General features: G+C 46.8%; 1 protein-coding gene across 1 annotated transcript in view; it reads right to left on the reverse strand.

The window, feature by feature from the left end:
• Window positions 1-24,217, reverse strand: part of RFTN1 (raftlin, lipid raft linker 1) — a 206,844-nt gene that overhangs the window by 87,241 nt on the left and 95,386 nt on the right. Inside the window, exon 4 of the mRNA XM_029214175.1 lies at window positions 7,826-7,934. Within this exon, the coding sequence (XP_029070008.1) occupies window positions 7,826-7,934 (109 nt within the window). The remainder of the gene's footprint in view (window positions 1-7,825; window positions 7,935-24,217) is intronic.

A 24,217-nucleotide genomic window follows, 5' to 3' on the forward strand; every position in this document is an offset into this window, starting at 1 on the left:
GGACGCGCAGGCTCAGCGGCCATGGCTTACGGGCCCAGCCTCTTCGTGGCATGTGGGATCTTCCCGGACCGGGGCACGAACCCGTGTCCCCTGTGTCGGCAGGCGAACTCTCAACTACTGCACCACCAGGGAAGCCCCTGCCTCTGTTTTTTTATCACCTCTAACTTCCGTTAACTTTTCCTTCTCTATCAGTACCTTTCAGCTTTTAAAGATGCTCATTTCTCCTATTCAAAACAAACTAACAAGAATTCCTTCGACCTGTACCCTGTCTTAGCCTCTATCTATACTTACGTATTCTTAAACCCAGAATGTGAGGGGTTTCTGCCTGCCCCATCCTTTAAAAATTGCTCTTGTGAGATTTATCAGTGGCCTCCAGTGGTCAAACCCAGTGGGCGACCTCCCACCCACAGTGGGTTCCAACTTAACCTCTTTCCTGCTGTTACGGTATTCCCTGGTCTCTTCCCGCAGATTCTGGAACATCACGCTCTTCCCTTTCTCCCCGTGCTTCTTTTAAAAGCCATTTCTTTTTCTCCTTCTCTGGATCCTCCCCAGAGCTCTCTCCTCTCTCCCTCTGCAGGAATGAGTGAGCTCTCCCATCATGAGTTCACCCTGTCCACGTCTCCGCCATCTTAGCCAGGGGCTACTCAAAATGTGGTCCTCGGCCCACTGCTGGTCCACCAACTTTCTGTTACCAGTTTGTGACAAGATAGGTACACAAAACAAGAGAAAGCATTTATATACTTTTCTAGCTCTTCAACGTTGCCACCATGTTTCACTGTATTTTACAAAAGCATCCCTCCTTAATGAACTGGAAAAGAACAAAACAAACAAAACCTGGTCCTTCACTACAGAGAATCTGAGAATCTGGTCTAGATCTTGCAGGGTGTTTTTTGTTTTTTGTTTTTTTGCCACACGCGGGCCTCTCACTGCTGTGGCCTCTCCCGTTGCGGAGCACAGGCTCCGGACGCGCAGGCTCAGCGGCCATGGCTCACGGGCCTAGCCGCTCTGCGGCATGTGGGACCTTCTCGGACCGGGGCACGAACCCGTGTCCCCTGCACCGGCAGGCGGACTCTCAACCACGGAGCCACCAGGGAAGCCTGATCTTGCAGTTCTTTGATGGATCTATCTGCTTACATTGAGAAACCAAGACTTCCCAATAACAAAATAAAAAACATTATCCACTTCTCTAGAACAAAGTCAGCCAACGAGCCAGCCAAGCAACAGAAGACCTTAGGATCCTGGGTCTGTATTTTCGACGAGGCAGCAATGGGCTGAGGCCCTTGAGATGGGCATGTGCCCCCCAGACAACCCCCTGAATCACTTCCCCACCATCTCACCTGCCCCTCAACTACGTCCCCATTCCCCGCCTCCTCCCCAGCTCCAGTGTAACCATACCTGCCTTCTGGAATGTTTCCCAGAGGGTCCCACTGTCCCCATGGTCCCAAATATGCCCGTCACCAGCCTCATCACCTCTCGCCCCCAAACGGCCCCTTGGGCTGTGTGTTTCTCCCCATCCTTGCAAATGACCCCGCCTGACACTTCCGTCCGCTGAGTGTCACGTTAGGCTCCCCTCCCTCCTCTGTGACACAAAGTCTTAATGATTCTTCCTCTGCATTTCTCTTTCAATTGGTTCAGTCACTCGACCAATATGTATTAAGTTCTGGAGACATAACAGGGAACAGGACACCCCATCCCCCGGCAGTGCCTCAGCCCCTTCTCCGTCCAGCCCCAGCCCTGAGCCACTTCCCTCCACGCCGAGGCTACCCTCACTGCTAGAACCACACTCCACTTTCCCTTAACCTCTCCCCCAGCCCTACCAGGGCAGCCTTTTAAAAAATGTCACGATTCCCTTGGTTTGAGAGTAGATGAGGGTGCAGTGAGGAAAGGGAAGCCTTTTTAATATAATTTCCCTTTCACTCTCGGTCGGCATCTCGCACTAATTAAAATTAGACCCTGCACAGCACTTGTAGAAATGAAGCCCCGAATACTCAACAATTAGCCAGAATAAACGATGAGTCATTTAGATACCACAGGCAAAGTTTCAGAATCCTGGGGATTTGAGATATTCTGTTTCATTAAAAGGAGCCATTGAGATTTGAAATACCTGTCGGGTTCTCTTCTTTAGGACAAGATGGAAGCAGCATCGTTTGGTTTTCTGAAGGGCAATGCCTGTAGTTTAATCCAGGCCACTGAGTTTCTGAGCTTCCCCACACAGAACCTCGCAGGGGTTTGCCTCGATGTCTTCATTCCCAAGCCTCCGTGGTCCAGTGAAAACCGAAACCTAGTTCTAAGTAGGTCTTTCAGGTCCATCATAAAAGGAGTTAATCTGAGAAAGCAAGAGCCCAGAGCTGAGGGTCTGAAGGTGAGGCCCTGCAGTGTCGCCCGGACAATGGCAGGGGTGTGTGTGGCTTTCTCCCCTGGGCAGCCAGGCCTGGAGCCCCAGACTCCACTCAGAGGAGGCCTTGGACTTGCTCTGAAATCTGTCCCCACGTACCAGACACGGTTACACCCAACTGCCTCCCATGCCCAACCCACCTTCTGGCTTGGACGGCTCCCTCCCAGCTCCTGAGGGCTCCGTAGAAGTGGCGGCAGGGCCCAGTAGTCAGGAGTGCGGCCCCTGGACCAGACAGGCTGGGTTCCAACCCCAGTCCTCCCTTTCCCAGGTGTAACTTTGGGCAAATTGCATAGTTTCTCTGTGCCTCAGTTTCTTCACCTGTAAAATGGGGATAAGGCTTTAGAAGGCAGAGATGAGGGTTAAGAGTATAGTGCTTGTAACAGCCCTTCAGCACAGGGTCTGCCTGGCATCTAGAGGGATTCCCTCTGTGGAGTAAAATCCCATTTAAAATTCAAATTAACCTATATATTCATAAATAGGAGCCAGCAGCACATAATACAGACAGAGAGACCAAATCATCTTTTTTTTTTTCCCCTTGTATTCCTGCCCCAGGGGAATTCTTGCTCCTGGAGCTCCTGGAGCCTGAGACTCCAGGCCATTTCCTGCATCTTTAGAGGAAGGAACCTCACCCCCAATTTACCTGAGCTGGCTTGAGTAGGGCTCCCTTTCACGTAACCAAAAGAACGGTGCCCAGAACAGCCTTCCTCCTCCCACTGTCCATCCTAAACTCCAGCCAATCAGGACATGGCTCTTTCTCAGCCTTGAGCCTTTCCTCCATGCTCCCGTCCACACCAGAAACAGCACTGTCCACCAGGCCCCTCCACCTCCGCCAGCGCCCATCGCTCGCTGCTCAGAGCCCCCATCCTATAGCTCACGTCTCCACAGCCTTCCCAGGCCACCCGGCCACAGACCCTCCCCAGATCCTCCTCCCCAGCTCCACGGGCACCCGCTGGGGCCATCCCGCTCCCCCCCACCCCATGGCAGGCCAGGCCAGGCCCCATCGCTCTGCAGTCGCAGCCCCTGGCAAAGCCCCCGTCCTCTCTGAGCTGTCTCCTCCAGTCTAGAAGGGAGACATCACTGCCAGCGTGACCCCCGGAACGGAAATACTGTGCGGCAACAACCAGAAAATGTGTGCCGTGGCTCGGCAAACTTTAAAGTGCTTTCGAAACGTCCAGACACTTTCCCAAGAAGCTCCAAAGAATGTAAAGTCATTCGAAGACGAACGTGTAGGCTCTTCATTCTATATCACCCTGTCTTCTTTACAATCCTCTGGGAGCTCTGGAGAACAGAAATTCCAAAGGGTCCCACAAACACACCAGCCACACGAAACAGGCTCTGGGAGTCACCTGGCAGGCTGAACCTTTGTCTCAAAGGAACAGAGGCAGCACCGAAGTGCTCCCAGCCTTGCAACTGTCTCTCGAGCGTTCAGTTCTAGGGCTTGGAAAATGTATTCTCTCTCCAAGTCTGCCCATAAAACTGCATCTTAAATGTTCTGTGGGCCCTAATAAATAATTTACATAAAGGGTCAGTTGGATGGAGCACAGCAGGACGCCAGGGGGAAGAACACAGTGCAGTAGCCCAGGTTTAATTTGATCAGCCAAAGTGCTCAGAACATCATTAGGCCACACGGAAAGGAAGAGAGCCATCTTTTTTATACAGCTCCCTTCACCTTCCGTGTGAAATCGTGATGGAGGGGGGCTGTGAATTATGGCATCTTCAGCTAATTTTACATGACACAGATACAGATTATTTTATTTTTCCTCATTGTGGAAAATAATGAAATCTCCTTTCCCTCCCTCCAACCGTGTCCTCTAACTAAAGGTTCTGCTAATTTAAAACATTTGGCGGAAAAACAACACTGAGGCATTGTTCTGAAGAAAAGAAAAATTCTAATCACTTTGAGTTTAATTCTACTGTGCAGAGAAGAATATGAGCTTATCCTGGATGATGGCACAGTGACAAAATGAGTTAATTACCGTCTCATCGTAAGATGGATCTACTTGTCATAGGGATGGGAGCCATTATTTCACACAAAATAATGACCCAGATAAAAAAGGAATGGCTGTAGGCAGTAGCTGCAGTGACACAGCTTCATCTTGGTCTAAGTGAATGGCAATTAACAGGTGTCACCACTTGTTATACACATACACACACACACACGTGTATATATATATATATATATATATATATATATATATATATATATATACACACACATATATATATAGGGACCAAGCTATTCATTAAATATTTACTAAAAATACACAAAATAATTTTTCCTGTCTTTCTTCCCAGGGAGCTCCTGTAGTCTTCGACCCGTGTGATGACAGGAAAATGTACACACGTGTGCAATTCAGCCACCAGCTGCAACAGCTGTTGACCTTGCAGAGAGGCCCCCATTCCTCTCCTCTTTGCACCAGAGGTGGTGTTTTCTCCAGAAATCATGTCCAACAACAGAAAAGGGGAGCAAAGGGAAGGGGGCCCAGTCCCATCATTTTGTACCTCTTCTCCTGGTTGTCATGGCCACTGGCCTAGAACTACAGCCACAGCCAGCAGTGACAGCCAGAAACACTAGATCCTCCCAGGTGGAGCCCCCGGCCACGGACCGAGAGGGCAGGGCCACATGGCCAGGCCACCTCAACACCTGGGTTCTCCGGAGTGGGGAGCTTCCCTTCCACTCTGCTGACCACAACCACGAACTATGTCTCTACTGAGAGAAAAAGAGGTGAGAGACTCCGAGATACACATCTGGAGACCAGTTCTGGCTCAGAAATCTCAGTGCTGCCTGAGTGTGCAAGTTGTCTAGTCTGCCTGAACCCAGTCATTTGTATTTGAAAACCAGGGGGACAGAGGCACCCTGTGCCTGCTGCACAGGCAGAGGCAGGATGGCACAGTGGGCTTTAAAGTGTATCCTCTTCAAAATGTTAAACACAGAATCGCATGGCGACTATCATGCTAAGTGAAGTCAGCCAGACAGAGCAAGATAAATATCATACATCACTTATATGTGGAATCTAACCAAAAGATACAGGTGAACTTATTTCCAAAACAGAACTAGACCCACAGACACAGAAAACAAACTTATGGTTCCCAAAGGCAAAGAGAGGTTGGGAGAGGGATAAATTAGGAGTTTGGGAATAACATAAATACACTACTATATATGAAACAGACAAACAACAAGGACCAACTGTATAGCACAGGGAACTATCTCAATATTTTGTAATAATGTATAAAGGAAAAGCATATGAAAAAGAATATATGTGTGTGTGCGTATATATGTATGCATGTATATATACATATACATATTTATAACTGAATTGCTGTGCTGTACACCTGAAACTAACACGACATTGTAAATCAACTATACCTCAATAAAAAAAATAATTTTTTTAATGTTAAAAACAGAATTCTTATACATACATAGAATGAGCAGGTGTCAATGATCGATTTAACCAATTATTGAATAAATCATGAGATACTGCCATGTGTACACACACACACACACCATCAGTGGGGGGGAGAGAATGTTGGGATAAAAGTAAAAGTTAACACAAAAGTGGCTGATGTCCTTCAGGGCATATAAACCATAACTCTGAGGTTCTGTCCTCTGTGGGACAGACGCCCACCTGCACTGCAGGCACTGCAGACACACGGCATCTGAGTGTCCACTCAGCAGGCTGTTTACGACCTGATATGGCCACAAGGCAATGGGTCAGTCCCACAGCGATCTGGTTTGGTTGAGACAAAAGCGCCAAATCACATGTTTTTAAAAGAGCCTGTTTGATAGTATGGCCAGAGCCGATGCCCTCATCTTACCAACCCGCCCCTCAAATATTCCAAGCATCTGAGTCTAATTACAAAACCATTTCTACAACTATTTTTCCCCAGTGCTCAGATCACGGGGTAAATCCCACCTCTAGAATGCCCCTACCAAGTTTATGAGGACATTTTATTTGCAGCAATCCAAAGAAGATGGCCCTATTTATACAGACATCTCTCTGAGTTATGAAAGCACCCATGTTCTCAGGCTTAGGCATGTGTGAACTGAAACTGTTTTTCCTCCCACTTCTTAAAAATGATCTGAATTCTACCATAGCAGAAAGAGTCTCCATCGCCCGAGTAAAATTACCCGAATGTCTGACCTAACAGGTCATCCAATTCCTGGGCTACGGGTCTCGGCTCCCATCATACCCGAGTGGTTATTCCCAGGGCCTTGTAGAGCCTGAACACTCCACAAATGTTGAAGAGAGGGAGGCAGAGAGTGAACCAAAAAAAAAAAAAAAAATAGAATCACTGGTTGTTTAAAGGGACCATTCAATTCCACTTTTCTGCAGAACTTCTCTCCACGGCCTCTTGCTTTCACAGCCGAGTCCTGGCCCTTCCTTCCACCCCTCATGGCCCCTTTCTTGCCAAAGGTCCTCTGATCTTCTTTTCATTCCCCTCAGGCCCTCACACATGCTGCTCCCTCTGTTCGGAGGGACCCCAACCCGCCCACTGCAGCCCCATCAGGCCTAATCCTACTGTCTCAGCCCGAGGCGCCTCCCCGATTCCCACACCACACCCTGTCTGTCTGCTGCTTCCCTCCCAGTCATGCTCATGACTCGGGTTCAGAAGAGCCTTCACTGTGAGGACACGAGGGCAGGGACCACGGCTATTTTGTTCTCTGCGTGCCAGCACCTAGTACTATTTCTGGCCTGACAACAGCCAACAATATTTATTAAAGAATTCACTGATTGACTGGATTTCAGACAAACCACAATCACCTCTACATGATGGGGCGGGGGGAACTGCCAATTATTTTGGGAGACTAGGAAGGGGAGGACAAGGCAAGCATTAAGCGATGAACTTAGCCCCAGTTTGGGCAAGGACATTCCTCCTGCAGTAAACGTCAGCGTATTGAAACTCAGCTCACCCTGCAATTAGACAGGAAACCTCATATGGCTCAAAGAGAAGTTCAAACCCAGGCATATTTCAGGGCAGAAAATGAACCCCCTGCAACGAGGAAATTTTCCCTGCTATGATCGCATGCCAGTGGTCACCGGACTGTGGCACGCTCCCGCTCTAGGGAAGAAAGGGGGCTCGTGACAATGAAGACCCACAGGGGGAGTGGAAGGTGGGATCTGAGGGGCTCACACCACCCTGAGGATTTGAAGGGGGTGCTGGCAGTGGGCCGGCAGGCCTGTCAGCTGTTAACGCCACTCCAGCCCTAAAAACACAGGGTCTGCCATCCTGGGAGGAGGGGAAGCCACATTGTCCCAGAGCCAAGGCCAGCCTGAGTGGGAATGGACTGCCCCCCACGAGGCCACCCGAAGTCCCAGGTCAGAACAGGCCTGGGGAGTGCAGCCCACCTGCCCTCAGCCAGCCCCCAGCCATTCACTCAGGCAAGCGCTCAGAGAGCCCGTTCAATTGCATCCTGACTGCAGCACTCACCTTCTTAATGAACTCTGGGATGATTTTTTGGTCTGTCAGGTGGTCTAGGGAAGAATAGCAATCTAATTCCAAGATGTAGCCTTCATTGTGAAGATCAGTGTTCTGAGATCTGAAAAGAGAAACACACACACACACACACAAGTTAAGATTTTGCACTATACACATATTAAAAAAAAAAAGAATCACTGGGTGTTGAATGAAATCCTAATTTCTTTCCTGAAAGTAACTGTCAAAAAGGCAGTTCTGAAAAAATAATTTATGGTTAACAACTCAAATAATATAGAGGGACCTATTAATACTTCATGGAAAGACCTCCAAGACATATCATCAAGGAAAACACATCATTATAGAATGATGGGTTTAGTACAATAAGGTTTATACCTTAAACAACACAAACACACACACACACACACACACACACGCACACACACACTCCAGTAATGTATATTTCCCATTGGCAAACCAATAATAGCAGTGGCCTCTGGGGGGATGGTGAGGGCCAGTGTGGGAATCGAGCGGGGATGGTGCTGGTGATCAAAAGTGACTTTGGCTGTATCTCTAATTTTTTCACTTTTTTGGAAGAGAATATATTCACGTATCACTTAGAAAATTAAAAATTAATTTTTAAAAGACTTTTTTTTTTTTTGCGGTACGCGGGCCTCTCACTGTTGCGGCCTCTCCCGTTGCGGAGCACAGGCCCCGGACGCGCAGGCTCAGCGTCCATGGCTCACGGGCCCAGCCGCTCCGCGGCATGTGGGATCTTCCTGGACCGGGGCACGAACCCGTGTCCCCTGCATCGGCAGGCAGACTCTCAACCTCTGCGCCACCAGGGAAGCCCTTAAAAGACTTTTAAAGGGTTCAACCCCTACAGAGGGCAACCCAGCAAAATCTATCAAAACTAAAGATGCATGAAGAAAAGAATATAAGGCAACTGAAGTAGAAATCCTGGGACGAGAGCGGACGTGAAGGGCTGTCTGAAGCAAACACCGAACACCTTGCGGTCGAGACGGAGGCGTCCAGCGTGCCCTGCCCCCCATCACTGTCCCCCGACCAGGGGGTGGGGCTGCTTCCCCATCCCCCTCATATAGATGTGCACGTGACTCAGTGCTGGGTGCACTTGGGACAACCAGCAGCAAGTGGTCACCAGAAGGAAATCCCACCACTCCATGTCACTCCTTTGAGGGACCCCTGGGTGACACTATGGGGCTGAGGGACTCCTGGGAGCCATGTGGTTGTCAGAAATTGAAGGTGACTGGCTGGCCCTGCCGGACGTCAGACAACAGGAAGTGGACGTCAGTCAAGGGCCGGCAGACCGTGCCCTTTCCTCGTGGGAAGGGGGACTTGGAGATCAGGGCCGGGCTCTCCAGGGCTCACACCACGTGTACAGCAACTCTCCACTGCTGAGGGCAGAGCAGGGCCCTCCCAGCCAACTTAGGAGGGTCCCTACCGAGGAGGGGCCCCTGCAGCCCCTGTGAGAGCAGGTGTAGCCAGGACGGGTGCCTTCATACTGAATTCCTGAGACACGTATATCCCACCAAATAAATAGTTTCTGAATGCCTATTTGCTATAATATTTTAAAGATGAATTTCTAGGAGTCATATATCATTCAAAGCAATTTATGCTGCCATTAACCATCTGAGTATGATTCACACGAAATTCAAAAGTGGAAAAATTAAAGAGGATTTGGTTTTCCCCAGGTGTGCAACTGTTGATTGGGTAAGCAAATGTCAATAATTTATTTTGTTTTTCTCTCTAACATATCCTTTCAGGGGTAGGGACTGAGGTGCATACTTTTGAAATGTAAAAGAATCAACTGATTCCAAACTGGCCAAACTGGAATAAACTAATTCCAAAAGAATCAACCAATTCTGAACCTCAGCCTTCTCGCCTAAAAACTTCATCAGAGATTAGACTCATGTTCTCCCTTTTTCCCCCATGTTCTTACTCTCTCCCCACCCTAAACAAAAGACATGCTAAGAGGAACTAAAGCAGAAGATTCCAGACTTTTGAAAGAGAAGACTTAGTCGAGATACTGTCATATGCATCGTGTGGCATCTCAAACAACAAAGACAGGAATAGGAAGAGGAAAATAGGATGTGAAATCCCCACTGCTGTCACACAGGGACTAACACCAGACTGTACAAGGTTATTTATAAATACCCACTGACATTTTATTTTATTTTTTTGTTTTGTTTTTTTATAAATGTATTTATTTATATTTGGCTGTGCTGGGTCTTCATTGCTGCACACAGGCTTTCTGTATTTGTAGTGAGCGGGGGCTACTCTTCATTGCAGTGCGCGGGCTCTAGGTATGCGGGCTTCAGTAGTTGTGGCTCGCGGGCTCAGTAGTTGTGGCTTGCGGGCTCAGTAGTTGTGGCTTGCTGGCTCTAGAGCGCAGGCTCAGTAGTTGAGGCGCATGGGTTTAGCTGCTCCGGGGCTCAACATTATAAATCAACTGTACTTCAATTAAAAAAAAGAACCCTTCAGTAAGAAACCACAACAATAAAATAAAATAAGTCAACACTGTATCCACTCTGTAAAACATCCATAAAATGAATGGAGGGAAGACGGGTCTGTCTTTGAACAACTCACAGGCCAGACTCGCTAGACGCACAAGGGATAATTGTTAGTACAGGATCTAATAACTCTCAGCTTTGCTTCTAGAACAAGAACTACTCTGAGGAGGAAAGCAAGCTCTGGTTCATTTCAGCAGATAATTAACTCACTTACATCTGAACTGAAAGAAGCACAAACGGTGGACAAAAATAGGCATTATTACAAATTTTCTAGATGAAACATGAAAACTCACATCTCGGCCTATGGTCACTTGAAAGCAAAGCCATGCATATTGGAGGAATAGGTGAGTAACTAAAGGTCTCCCCTGCCTTACAGGAATTACCTCCACAGTTTAAAATGAAAGGGTTGGAACACTGAAGAGCGGCTGCAGGGGAGGGGTGTGGCAAGGACCCCTGACTACTCCGAGGACAGATGCCCAAGCCCTCAAGTCAGCACTCTGTGAGGGGTGACGCCAGAGCTGGGTGGGTGGCACAGTCACACAGAAAGCCCCTCCCTGCCAGCAGCCCTGTGAAAAACTGTATCAAATCCACAAAAGCTTGAAGCTTGCCTACAGGGCTGCCAGTGGGAGCATCTGGGCTTCTCAGAACTGGGGGGAGGTTGGGTGGAGGGAGGGCAGTGACTGTGGTTGCTCTAAGGTGACCCCCAATGACCTTCCTTTTCTGGTGTTCATGCCTTTGTAGAGTCTCTCCCCCTGAGTGGGGGCAGGGCCTGCGACGTGCTTCTAATCAAAAGAACCAGGCAAAGGGACAGGAGATCCCTCTCGTGATGACGTGACACCATAAGACTCCACCTTAGCAGATGAGAGCTAGACCCTGCCCTTGCTGGCTGCCAGGCTGCCAGGGCACCGTGTGGGCAGTCCCTGGATGACAGCCATCAAGAAACAGAGATCTCAGCCCTAGGAGATGAATTCTGCCCACCACCAAACGGAGCTTGGGAGCAGACCCTTCCCCAGTCAAGCCGCCGATGAGACTGCAGCCCCAGCCAGTACTTCCACCGCAGCCTGATGAGACCTGAAGCAGACAGCCCAGAAAAGCTACAGAAACTGAGATCGTAAACGGATGTTGTTGGAACCAGTAAACTTGTGGTAATTTATTACAGAGCGTAGAAAACTCATGCAGTTGCCGAGCAGGAAGACACGGCAGCTTCATGCTCAGGCCAGGCCTCCTACTGGTGGCTCAGGCCCCAAGATCCGGCCAGACACCTGAGAAGAGCCTCTGACAGATGACGAGTGTTTCATGTCCCAGAGGGCAAGGACCACCCTGGCATCAAGAAGCAGACATGCCCTAGAAGTGAGTCCAGGAACCATGGCCTGGCCCCCGAGGGACCACAGCACAGGGGAGTAGATGTCCTGGAGTCCGTCAAGTTCCTAAGAATCCTTAAGATGCATCACCGGCTGAGCAGGGATCTGCACCCTCCTGTAGGATAGGGGAAACACCACTTATGTTTCCCCAAAGGACATGTCCTTGTGTTGTCCTGGAAAAGGATACTGGAAACCACCAAACGTCCACCCGGACTGAAGCCCACTGGCTTCCACTTCCAGAAGGGACAGAAAGATCTGGGTCTAAACAATAAAAAAAAAGAGGGACACAGAATGCACTTCTGGAGATGTAGGATTAACTACCTGCCAAAGCCTCCCTTATCTAAAAATTAACAGTAAATACACTGAGATTAAATGCAGACACTCTGAGAAGAGCATTGCTAACAATGAAATATGCTTCCCTGTCTCCCTGCACACCTCCCCTCCATAATTTCCTCTAGATTTATTAGTTAGAGGCTGCAGGTCCTAAACCTAACTAGAGGTGGATCATTTCCCAGCTGTGTGCCTTTGGACAATTTATTTAAACATTCTATGCCTCAGTTTCTTTCACTGTCAAATGGGAATATATGAGTAGCTATCTCTTGGCATCCTTGTAAGGATTAAATGAGACGAAAGCATGTGAAGCCCTTAGCGTAGGGCATGGCAAGAAGTCCGGGCTCAACGAGTATTACTAGCAGCTGCTGATCTACTTCTATCATCTGTAAGTGCATTCCCAGCCCTTTTCATAGTTCCTAATTACTCATGCACTCCACGAATATTGATCACGCTACTACTTTGTGCCAGACACTCTTCTTTAGCATCAACAGACAAAAGAGACAAAACCTCTGCTCTCACGGAGCTCACAACCTGGTGGAGGGAGACAGGCAATAAACAAGAAATACTCATGAGTACAGAGAGTATGTTCAACGGTGGTAAGCGTTAAAGAAGAAAGGAACAGCAAGGTGTAGAGAATCACGAGCGGTGGGAAGCTGCAGTTTTTATGAGGGTGGTCAGGGCAGCCTCATTGAGAAGGCGACACTTGTAATAAAGATCTACGGGAGGTGACCGTGCTCACAGCCAGGAAAGAAGCTTCCAGGCAGAGGAACGGCCAGTGCAAAGGTCCTAAGGTGAGATGGTACAAAAAAGCCCTGTGGCTGGAGCTCAGTGAACCAGGGGCACGAGATGAGGTCAGAGAGCCAAAGGGGAGCCAGAGAGTGTAGAACTTACAGGCCACGGTGAAGACGGTGGCTCTTACTCAGAATGATAGGGGAAGCCCTTGTTGAACAGAGAAGTGACACCATCTGATTTATTTTATTTTTATAGAAGTATAGTTGATTTACAATATTGTGTTAGTTTCAGGTGTATAGCACAGTGATTCAGTTATAATTATATATATATATAAATAACTCTTTTGATTCTTTTCCCTTATAGGTTACTACAAAATATTGTGTAGAGTTCCCTGTGCTCCACAGTAGGTCCTTGTTGGTTATCTGTTTTATATGTAGAAGTGGGTACATGTTTATTCTAAAAGGAGCCTTCTGGCTGTAGGGGGCAGCTAAGAGACTAACCCAGTGGTCCAGGCGGGGAGGTGATGGTGACCCCAAGGGGGCTGGTAGCAACGTAGCAGCGCTGGGAAGTGGTGGATTCTGGATATACTTTCAAGGTAGAACCTTCAAGACTTCCTTATGAACAGAACAGGTTGTGAGGTGTGAAAGGAAGAAAGCAGATGACAATGGCTCCAAGGATTTTTGCTCCAGCCTCCGAGAGCGTGGATGATGTTGCCACAACTATGACGGGGAAGGCTGGGGCGGGAGTGGTCACAGGCTTGGCGGGAAGATCAGTAATTTGGCTTCCCAGGTACTGAATTTGACATTATCCAGCAGACGGCCAAGGAGAGATATCTGGTAGAGAGCTGAATGTATATTCGAGTCTGGACTTCAGGAGAGAGGGCTGGAGATGTGAATCTGGGGGTCATCAGCTGACACATGGTATTCAAAGCATGAGACTGAATGAGATCTCAATCAATATACAGAGAGAAGAGTCAAGGACTGAGCTTGGGGACCCTCCGCCATGAAGACAGTGGCGAGAAAAGAGGAGAAAGCAGCCAAGAGACAAAGAAAGAGCAACCATGGGGGAAGAGAGAAAACCAAGGGAACGTGCAGTCCTGGATCAAATCAAGGAAGCATGTCTAGGGGAGGGTAGGAGCCACCCTGTCCATTGCTTCAATTAACATATTTACAATCTTCTCTTCAATTTACTTATCCTCTTGAAGTCCCAAGAGAGAAACTGGATTTAATCCACCCTACAGAAAAAGGTGTGAAGAAATCAGTTCACATTTAATATTATATATGACTATCCTGTTACATGGGCTGACTGTCAAAGCAATCTGCCGATTTGGGTTCCAAGTAGCTTGGCTCCTTGAAAAAAAACCATCTCCGTGCTGCTGGGTCATTTCTCAGAAATGGCCTGGAGGGAGCATTAACTAAAGAGATCTCTGATGTGTATGTTTTTTTGGGTTTTTTTTTGCGGTACGCGGGCCTCTCACTGCCGTGGCCTCTCCCGTTGCGGAGCACAGGCTCAGCGGCCATGGCTCATGGACCCAGCCACCCCGCAGCATGTGGGATCCTCCCGGACCGGGGCACGAACCCGCGTCCCCTGCATCGGCAGGCGGACTCTCAACCATTGCGCCACCAGGGAAGCCCTGTTTGTTTGTTTTGATTCTGTAATATTTATTCTCAGAGTAAGTGTTTCTAGTCCTAAACTACACCAACATCCCTGCCTGACTATACTGCTTATGTAAGAGACCCCTCAAATCACACGAAGGCAATGACTGAAATAATTGGGTTTGGGGTACAAAAGAATAATCTCCATTGATGTGCCCTAACTTTAGGCACTGGACCAAGCCAACAAGCAAACCCTGGGCTCTGTGCATCAGACCGGTTGTCCCGTCAGGCGGGCATTCTCCACCCTGGCTGCATTCAACCTTGGAATCACTCGGTGAGCTCCCACAAATTTTGATTTAATTGGTCTGTGGTACGGCCTGGGCCAAGGGGCTCTAGAAACTCCCCAGTGATTCTAATGGGCGACCAGAGTGGAGAACGACGGTCTAGGTGGGCTGTGTTGCAGCGGCTGCTCTCCTGGAGATTTTCCTTGGCCGTAACTGAGCACGTCCAAGGAAAAGAGGAAACACGGAAAGAAGGACTTGCAGAGACCAACAATGTAGACTCCTAGCCCCTCAGAAGAAGACAAACCTCCCAGAAAAAGGACCAGACCTTAAGGAAATATAAGAATGGACAACTCTATCTGTGCCTCTTTCAGTTAGAAAAACTCAAAAATACTTCCTGCTTCTTGGTTTCCTCACTCTTCTTATGTTTTATTGTGCTAAGATATACATAACATACCACTGACCATTTTAGCCATTTCTAAGCATACGTTCAGTGTCATTAAGTACATTCACCATGTTGTGCCAGCGTCACCACCAACCATCTCTGGAACTTCTTCAACATCCCAAACAGTCCTTGCTCCTGTGACACCATATAAATGGGACTTGGGCCACAACTGAACATGAACACGTAGGAAAATTTAGATAAAGGCTTCTCAAACAAACACACGAGAGCAGATTCAGACGCTGCGCATTTGTGCACAAACCTTTCCTAACCGTAGGGCAGGGCAGCAAAGAGCCCACATGCCGAAGTACCTCAGAGGTCAACACGATTGGCCCCAGACATCAGAGCTGTTTAAGACCATAATAAAACACCACCTATTCCGTGTCACGTCGCCCTCATTACTCAGACACAAACATCAGCTGTCATAAAAACTGTGCACAAACTCCTCATGTCACCACTGCCACAGCTGCCAAGGGTTGTGTGGTCATTCCCCAGGCAGCTGGAGAGTCAGAAGGTCAAACCAAGGGAAGCAAACTCAAAGGTCCACAAACACTGAGTGAAAGAGGATATTTTTTGACCAAAAGACATAACCCGATCACTTTGTTCTCATATAAAAGATACAGAAATGGTCTTCATGTCCACCAAGAAATATGCTCTCTCCTATTTTTCTCCAAACACAGAGTCCTGTCTGACTCCCTTCCACATTCCCATTTCTGAGAGCGATGCGGCTACAGAGAAACTTGACCCACCAGGGGAAAAGTCCCAGTGCACGGGTGATGTCAAGTGGCATAGCCAAGTCACCCCCATACTGGGGAGCCGATGGGAGCAGTGGAAACCATGGTGAGCTGGGCAGTTTCTATCCCAACCATTACTAGAAACTCCAGGCCGGGGTTGCCAAATCTAACTTTTTTAAAGGAGTCATTACACCATGTTTTTTGGTGGCCACAAATGTCAAATTTTGGCTCCAAACGATGTTTATTACTATTACGTAATCCAACATCTTTGGGACTGAATCTGACCTCTGGGCCATCAGTCCCTGGCCTCTGGGTTCCATACACAATGTGAGTCACAGAGGCTGTATGCCAGGCAAGAGATAAGAGCGAACAGATTATCCAACTGTATCATCATCAGAATAGCTAACCCTAAACCCAAGTCCAATATTTCACCCATTGTAATGACCTGGCAGATTCTTCCCCTCCTCACTCCCCATGACCGTGGTCAGGACATCGACACTGACCCTGCCTGATCTCACAGTGGCTAGGACAGAACCCTTTTCTAAGCCATTAAAAAAACATGTTTGCAAGCAAACACTGTAATGCTTTATGAGTTACAGTCATAAAGGGTTAATCCTCAAATTATTCAGATGAAATGTCAAGCAGTAAGCTGAATACCTATTTTGGTCTCATGGACAGAGCTGAAATCAGGCCACTAAAAATTAGATGCCTGTTTAGAGTCTACTATAAACTATCCTTTTAAACAATAAACATGCTAATAAAAACTATCATACACACTTCTTTTAAATAATAAACATGTAACAGATCTCACTTCAACTCATTAATCCCTTAGATAGCTTCAAAGATCAAGAGTTGAAGCAACATCTTCTTTTTCCCAGGACACAAAGCACAGTTTGAACTTGAGTTATGAAAAGAAACAAGAGAGAATGTGCAGTTCACCAGTAGGGCTATTTTTGCTTCATTGAGGAACAATCAGAAAGAAATGGTGACAAACACAAACTTAGATTACTAGGCATTTCTCCAACGAGAGAAAAAAAAAATCACTAAATGTCAGTTGACAGAAGCAAATCCTCTATCTCTGGGAAACAGGACGGAATTTTCAGATTTTTCCCTCAAGGCAACGCCAGGTTCAAGTAGAATGATCAGAACAGTGTGTTGTTGTTGCTGTTGTTTTAAAGGAGTAGTAGGGAGGAAAATGAACTACACATCTGAGAAAGATCTGTCCACGAAAGGAAAAGAAGGCTTTTTCTAGTTTCATGAGCTTATCACTTGCTTGACCACTGACCACAGGAAGGGCTGGAGTTACATCTGCTCGAGAAACTTACAGTCTCATATTTTCCTTAGTGAAATGTCAAAGAAAAATACCGCATGTTATCGCTTAAATGTGGACTCTAAATAATAAAACAAATTGGTGAATGTAACAAAAAAGAAACAGACTCCCAGATATGGAGAACCAACTAGTGGTTACCAGTGGGGAGAGGGAAAGGGGGAGGGGCAACATAGGCAGAGGGGCTTCAGAGGTACAAACTATTGGGTACAAAATAAGCTACAAGGAGTTATGGTACAACACAGGGAATATGGCCAATATTTTATAATAACTATAAATGGAGCATAACCTTTAATTAAAAATTGTGAATCACTACACTGTACACCCAAAACATATAATTTTGTAAATCAACTACACTTCAATAATAAAAAAAAAAAAGAAACTTAGAGTCTATGGGCATGTAACTACCCAACACTGCTATTTATTCTAACCATAGAGAAGAGCTATGAAAGTTCAGTTGCTTCCACAGTCAGGAATCAGGGAATTTTAAAAAGCAAAGAGCATGTAAGCAGAGTCTTTGAAGCTGTGTGAAAATTAGTCATGGGACAATGGATAAAATGACATTCCAGGCACTGAGAACAGAAATTAGGAAGGATCTAGATGGAAAAAAAGCATGAGTTACATGGTGGAAAAAATGAATAGGTCAGTTTGGTAAAAGATACGTGAAGGCGAGGTTTGTTTATGCTAATTCAGCTGGATCAGTAAACACGAGCCTGGCGAATGTATGGGTGAATTTGCTGTTGGAATAGATCTGTGATGTGGGCCCTGCAGTGCTGCCTGGAGCAGAAAGTGAGAAACGGGGTTGGAAAGAAAGGACAGGGGTGTGTCGCTACAGGACGGGACTGGCCTTCTTTCTGAGGTAAAGGGGAGTCATGGATGGTCTTAGATAAAAGAAGATATGGAAGTACAGATTTTAGGAAGATTAAGCAAGCAGGATTGCGTATGATGGAGGAAGAGTTGGAAGAACATTTTAGGAGAGCAGAAATGAGAGCTAAGATTTCTGTAGAGGAAGTGGATGGATGGGAGAGAGAGTTGAGTTGTGTATTGTCCCTGCAGGTGCTGGTGGTGGTTGGGTTGGGGGAGGGGCATAAACTGCTACTCCCCAAAGATGCTCTCAGATCAACGGGGAAAAGGTTCCAATAATCTCTATGACCTCCTCTTTGCAAAGTGAACCAAATCTACAAAACCAAAATGAGGCTGCTGGAGTCAAAAGTTTCCCCTAACAGTGAAGCTTGAGAAATGCTGGAAGAAGAAAAAAGCCAAGTAAACAAATCCTAGTGAATCTTTCAATAAAGCACCTAATTACAGAGTTTATCAGGGGAGTGCTGAAGTAGGAAGCAGAGAGAAGGAAACAACTTGCAGATGGGTCACTGGTCTTTCTTCACCCTTCTTTTTCCACCAACAGACACGCATCCCATCTGTGGATAAGGGTTTGGTATCCCCTGGAACATTCCAGAGATGATGGGGGAGATGTGCACATGATACTCTAACCACACACTCTCCCAGGGAGCTGTGCACTGCCAAGCGGGTGCAAGGCATCATGGGCCCCTAACGAGCCACGGCTGCTATTTATGCTAGAGAAATCTTGCCACATCCTGCCTCACTCTTTACTGCTGGAGCCGGCTCTCTGGTAGATAAGCCATCAGTGACTTGCACAACACAAGAAGTTCACCTTTAACCTTAAAAGGCAAGAAAAACAAGTTTTACCCCCAGTGGTCCCTGTATAATGTAGCTGTGAGAGAAATTCAATCCCCACCACACCGGACTACAGCAAAGGGGACCACCGCCACACGAAATCGGACTTGGGGCAGGGTCCTGCTTTCTCATGAACCCTGCAAGGCTCCTCGCTGACTCTGAAACATGTGGAAATGACGACTAGTAGTACTGATGCATAAATATTATTTTTTCACAAAGATAACACTGAATAAAGGCAGTACTTACTGCCTGGTACTTACTGGTTCAGAAAAGTCACATTATCTGCAAACAAAAGTAACAGCAGTAGCCACACACGTGAATGCCCTTCCTAAGACTCTCACCAGCCACGTCCAGCTGAGTGACAGGAAGTCTCTTCTTTATTTACGGTTAACGCACACATCCCAATTCAAGTTTGCTCATCGTTTCCTTCTTTTCTGGGTCTTCCTACCCGCATCCTCCAACCTGCTGAGTTAGACGATGGACATGTTCCATCTCTGCACTGCCCAACACAGTAGCCACTACCCAGATGTTGCTACTGAGCACCTAAAATGTGGCGAGTGCCACTGAGGGAATGAATGCTTAATATTATTTAATTTTAATTAATTTTCATTGATAATATGTGCCTAGTGTCTCCCTAATAGAAAAGCTCAGCTTAGCTCTGTTCTGAAACTTAGATGTGCACATAGATCCCCTGGGATCCTGTTAAAATGCAAATTCGGAGTCAGCAGATGTGGGTGGGGCCTGGGATCTGCATTTCTAAGAGGCTGCCAGGTGATGCTGGGGCTGCCAGTGCACAGACCAAGGTAAAGACTGGAACTGCTTCGGGAACCACCAGTGTGACCTGGAAGCCTCGTGAATGGGTGGTCTCCAAAGCTTTTGATCATAAAACCCTCAAGTAAAAGTCTCCTGAGTACTACTGTACCAACATCTTACCTATGTTAGAAAACAATGCATTTAGAAGATGAGAAACAGATGAAATAAGCAATATTTAAAAAGTGTAGTCGCAATAGGTCCCTATTATTAATAATTAATATTCCAAGGCATAATATACACTTGAAATGAGATTCACTGTTAACAATCGTGGAAGTAAATCCACATTGCAAAATGTCTTCTTGATGAGCCTAAAATTCTTTGGCCATCTTTTGTCAGATTGGAACAGGTAGGCATCGATTTTTTTATGTCACCAAGGAAGCTCTTACACACAGTGAGAGAAGGATCGATGTGGCCAGTTGTGTGTGTGTGTGTGTGTGTGTGTGTGTGTGTGAGAGACCGAGAGAGAGAGAGAGAGAGAGAGAGAGAGAGAGAGAGGGAAAGAGAGAGAGAGAGACATGGTGCTCCAAGGACAAAGAACAAGATAAGGGAGGGGTGAGGGAGGAGAGTTTCACATTTACATTACTGGTATTCTGTGTTCTCTTCAATCTGCAATGAATTTACAGGAATTTTTTAAGCCATGTGTATATTTCATCAGGGCTAAACTTAGTTAAAACTACAAAAAATAATCCACAAACCCACTTCCCTGGGTTCTCCGTTGCAAAAGTTTCCTCTGACCCCAGTCTCCTCCAGGATCCCCCCCGTCACACCCCGCTTCATACAGACAGGGGCCCTCAGACATCTACACCCAGCCAGGGCATCACCTTCAACCTGAATGCTAAATATTGGTAATGCATAATTTCTCTCCTAATTTTTCAGTATAAATAAACATACACAGAAGCTTCAATTCTCTTTCAACATAGGTATGTGGTATATCTACCACCTTTGGTAACCACTGGTCTAGACGGTGCATAGAATTTTCAGAATAATCACAAAGCTCTAGAATAAAAAATGTACTTCCAACAATAATATTGAACTCTATGATCTTAAAAACACCTGGTAGAAATTCTTCTCAGATTAGTGTGTAAATGAAATTACAATTTCAACAGGGTTTACTGGGAACTGAAGAAAATAACTTTAGACTATAGACTATATATGGAAAAATCAATATGCCAAAGTTGCCAAGATCCTGAAAAAAATAGTGCTTGGCTAGATATTAATATACACTACAAATTTATTGTAATTTATTGTAATCAAAATAGCATGGGATTAGCACAAAAATCAATCAATAGATCAAAGGAACAATAAAGAATCGGGAATAAATTAGGGTGTATGCAGAAATCCAACCTATGATAAAGGTGGCATTTCATTCACCAAGTTAGGTTAATACAATAAATGCTGTTGACAAAGGTAGAAGAAAATACAGTTAGACCCCTTACCTCACACCCTAACGCTAATCCAGTGGTTCTCAACTAGGGGCAGCAGTTTTGCCTGTTCAGGGGCATTTCATAACATCTGGAAACATTTCTGACTGCCACAACTGCAAGGGCGGGAAGGGGGGCGGTGTTTGCTATCGGCATCAAGTGGGCAGAGGCCAGGAATGCTGCCGAATATCCTGCAACTCACAGGATGGTCCTTGACCCAAAATGTCTACAGTTGAGAAACTACGTAGGCTGAGAAATCCTACCCAAACCCTAACCCTAATGATTACAAAGTTAAAGAGGAACAGTGTTAGAAGTAGAAAGATCCTGATGAGAAACCTGGCTCCTCCACACCATCAGAAGGGTGACGCTGAAGAAAGTACCGTTTTCTTCATCTTGGCTTTCAAGAGGAAAGACAAGGCACACCGTGAAGCAAAGAGCAGGGACTCTGGCTGCAGCAATAAATAAATGGTAGCTATTATGGCCAATAACATAAATGGTAAATCATATTAAGAAGTGCCTGTGAGTCTAAAATGTCAATATGACACTAATGAACTTATCTACAAAACAGAGTAGACTCACAGACATAGAGAACAGCCTTGTGGTTGCCAAGGGGGAGAGGGGTTGGGGAGGGATGGAGTGGGAGTTTGGGATTAACAGATGTAAACTATTACATATAGGATGGATAAACAACAAGGCCCTACTGTATAGCACAGGGAACTATATTCAATATCCTGGGATAAACCATAATGGAAAAGAATATGAAAAACAGAATGGAGAAAGGAGGGGAAGATGGTGGAAGAGTAAGACGCGGAGATCACCTTCCTCACCACAGATACACCAGATATACATCTACACGTGGAACAACTCCTACAGAACACGTACTGAATGCTGGCAGAAGACCTCAGACCTCCCAAAAGGCAAGAAAGTCCCCACGTACCTGGGTAGGGCAAAAGAAAAAAGAATAAACAAAGACAAAAGGATAGGGACGGGACCTGCACCAGTGGGAGGGAGCTGTGAAGGAGGAAAGGTTTCCACACACTAGGAAGCCCCTCCGCGGGCGGAGACTGCGGGTGGCAGAGGGGGGAGCTTCAGAGCCGCGGAGGAGAGCACAGCAACAGGGGTGCAGAGGGCAAAGTGGAGGGATTCCCGCACAGAGGATCGGGTCCGACCGGCACTCACCAGCCCGAGAGGCTTGTCTGCTCACCGCCGGAGCGGGCGGGGCTGGGAGCTGACGCTCGGGCTTCGGTCAGAACGCAGGGAGAGGACTGGGGTTGGCGGCGTGAACACAGCCTGAAGGGGGCTAGTACGCCACAGCTAGCCGGGAGGGAGTCTGGGGAAAAGTCTGGACCTGCCGAAGAGGCAAGAGACTTTTTCTTGCCTCTTTGTCTCCTGGTGCGCGAGGAGAGGGGATTAAGAGCGCTGCTTAAAGGAGCTCCAGAGACGGGCGCGAGCTGCGGCTAAAAGGTCGGACGCCAGAGACGGGCATGAGACGCTAAGGCTGCTGCTGCCGCCACCAAGAAGCCTGTGTGCGAGCACAGGTCACTATCCACACACCCCCTTCCGGGGAGCCTGTGCAGACTGCCACTGCCTGGGTCCCAGGATCCAGGGACAACTTCCCCGGGAGAACGCACGGCACGCCTCAGGCTGGTGCAACGTCCCGCCGGCCTCTGCCACCGCAGGCTTGCCCCGCACTCCGTGCCCCTCCCTCCCCCCGGCCTGAGAGAGCCAGAGGCCCCGAATCAGCCGCTCCTTTAACCCCGTCCTGTCTGAGCGAAGAACACACGCCCTCCGGAGACCTACACGCAGAGGCGGGGCCAAATCCAAAGCCGAGCCGAGCCCTGGGAACTGTGAGAACAAAGAAGAGAATGGGAAATCTCTCCCAGCAGCCTTATAAGCAGCTCCACAATCAACTAGATGTACCCTGCATCTGTGGAATACATGAATAGACAACGAATCATCCCAAATTGAGGAGGTGGACTTTGAGAGCAAGATTTATTATTTTTTCCCCTTTTCCTCTTTTTGTGTGTGTGTATGTGTATGCTTCTGTGTGAGATTTTGTCTGTATAGCATTGCTTCCACCATTTGTCCTAGGGTTCTGTCCGTCCTTTTTTTTTCTTTTTTTAAAAAATTTTTCTTAATAATTATTTTTTATTTTAATAACTTTATTTTATCTTGCTTTATTTTATTTTATTTTATTTCTTTCTTCCTTCCCTCCTTCCTTCCTCCCTCCTTTCTTTCTTTCTTTCCTTCCTTCCTTCCTTCCTTCTACTTTTTCTCACTTTTATTCTAAGCAGTATGGATGAAAGGCTCTTGGTGCTGCAGCTAGGAGTCAGTGCTGTGCCTCTGAGGTGGGAGAACCAACTTCAGGACACTGGTCCACAAGAGACCTCCCAGCTCCACATAATATGAAACCGCAAAAATCTCCCAGAGATCTCCATCTCAACACCAGCACCCAGCTTCACTCAACGACCAGCAAGCTACAGTGTTGGACACCCTATGCCAAACAACTAGGAAGACAGGAACACAACCCCACCAATTAGCAGAGAGGCTGCCTAAAATCATAATAAGTCCACAGACACCCCAAAACACACCACCAGACATGGACTTGCCCACCAGAAAGACAACATCCAGCCTCATCCACCAGAACACAGGCACCAATCCCCTCCACCAGGGAGCCTACACAACCCACTGAAACAACTTTAGCCACTGGGGACAGACATCAAAAACAACGGGAACTACAAACCTGCAGCCTGCAAAAAGGAGACCCCAAACACAGTAAGATAAGCAAAATGAGAAGACAGGGAAACACACAGCAGATGAAGGAGCAAGATAAAAATGCACCAGACCTAACAAATGAAGAGGAAATAGGCAGTCTACCTGAAAAAGAATTCAGAATAATGATAGTAAAGATGATCCAAAATCTTGGAAATAGAATAGAAAAAATGCAAGAAACATTTAACAAGGACCTAGAAGAACTAAAGAGGAAACAAGCAATGATGAACAACACAATAAATGAAATTAAAAATACTCTCAATGGGATCAATAGCAGAATAACTGAGGCAGAAGAACGGATAAGTGACCTGGAAGATAAAATAGTGGAAATAACTACTGCAGAGCACAATAAAGAGAAAAGAATGAAAAG

This window comes from Monodon monoceros, unplaced genomic scaffold, assembly GCF_005190385.1.
Source record: "Monodon monoceros isolate NGI ecotype Baffin Bay Population unplaced genomic scaffold, NGI_Narwhal_1 Super_Scaffold_11, whole genome shotgun sequence".
Taxonomy (NCBI): Eukaryota; Metazoa; Chordata; class Mammalia; order Artiodactyla; family Monodontidae; genus Monodon; species Monodon monoceros.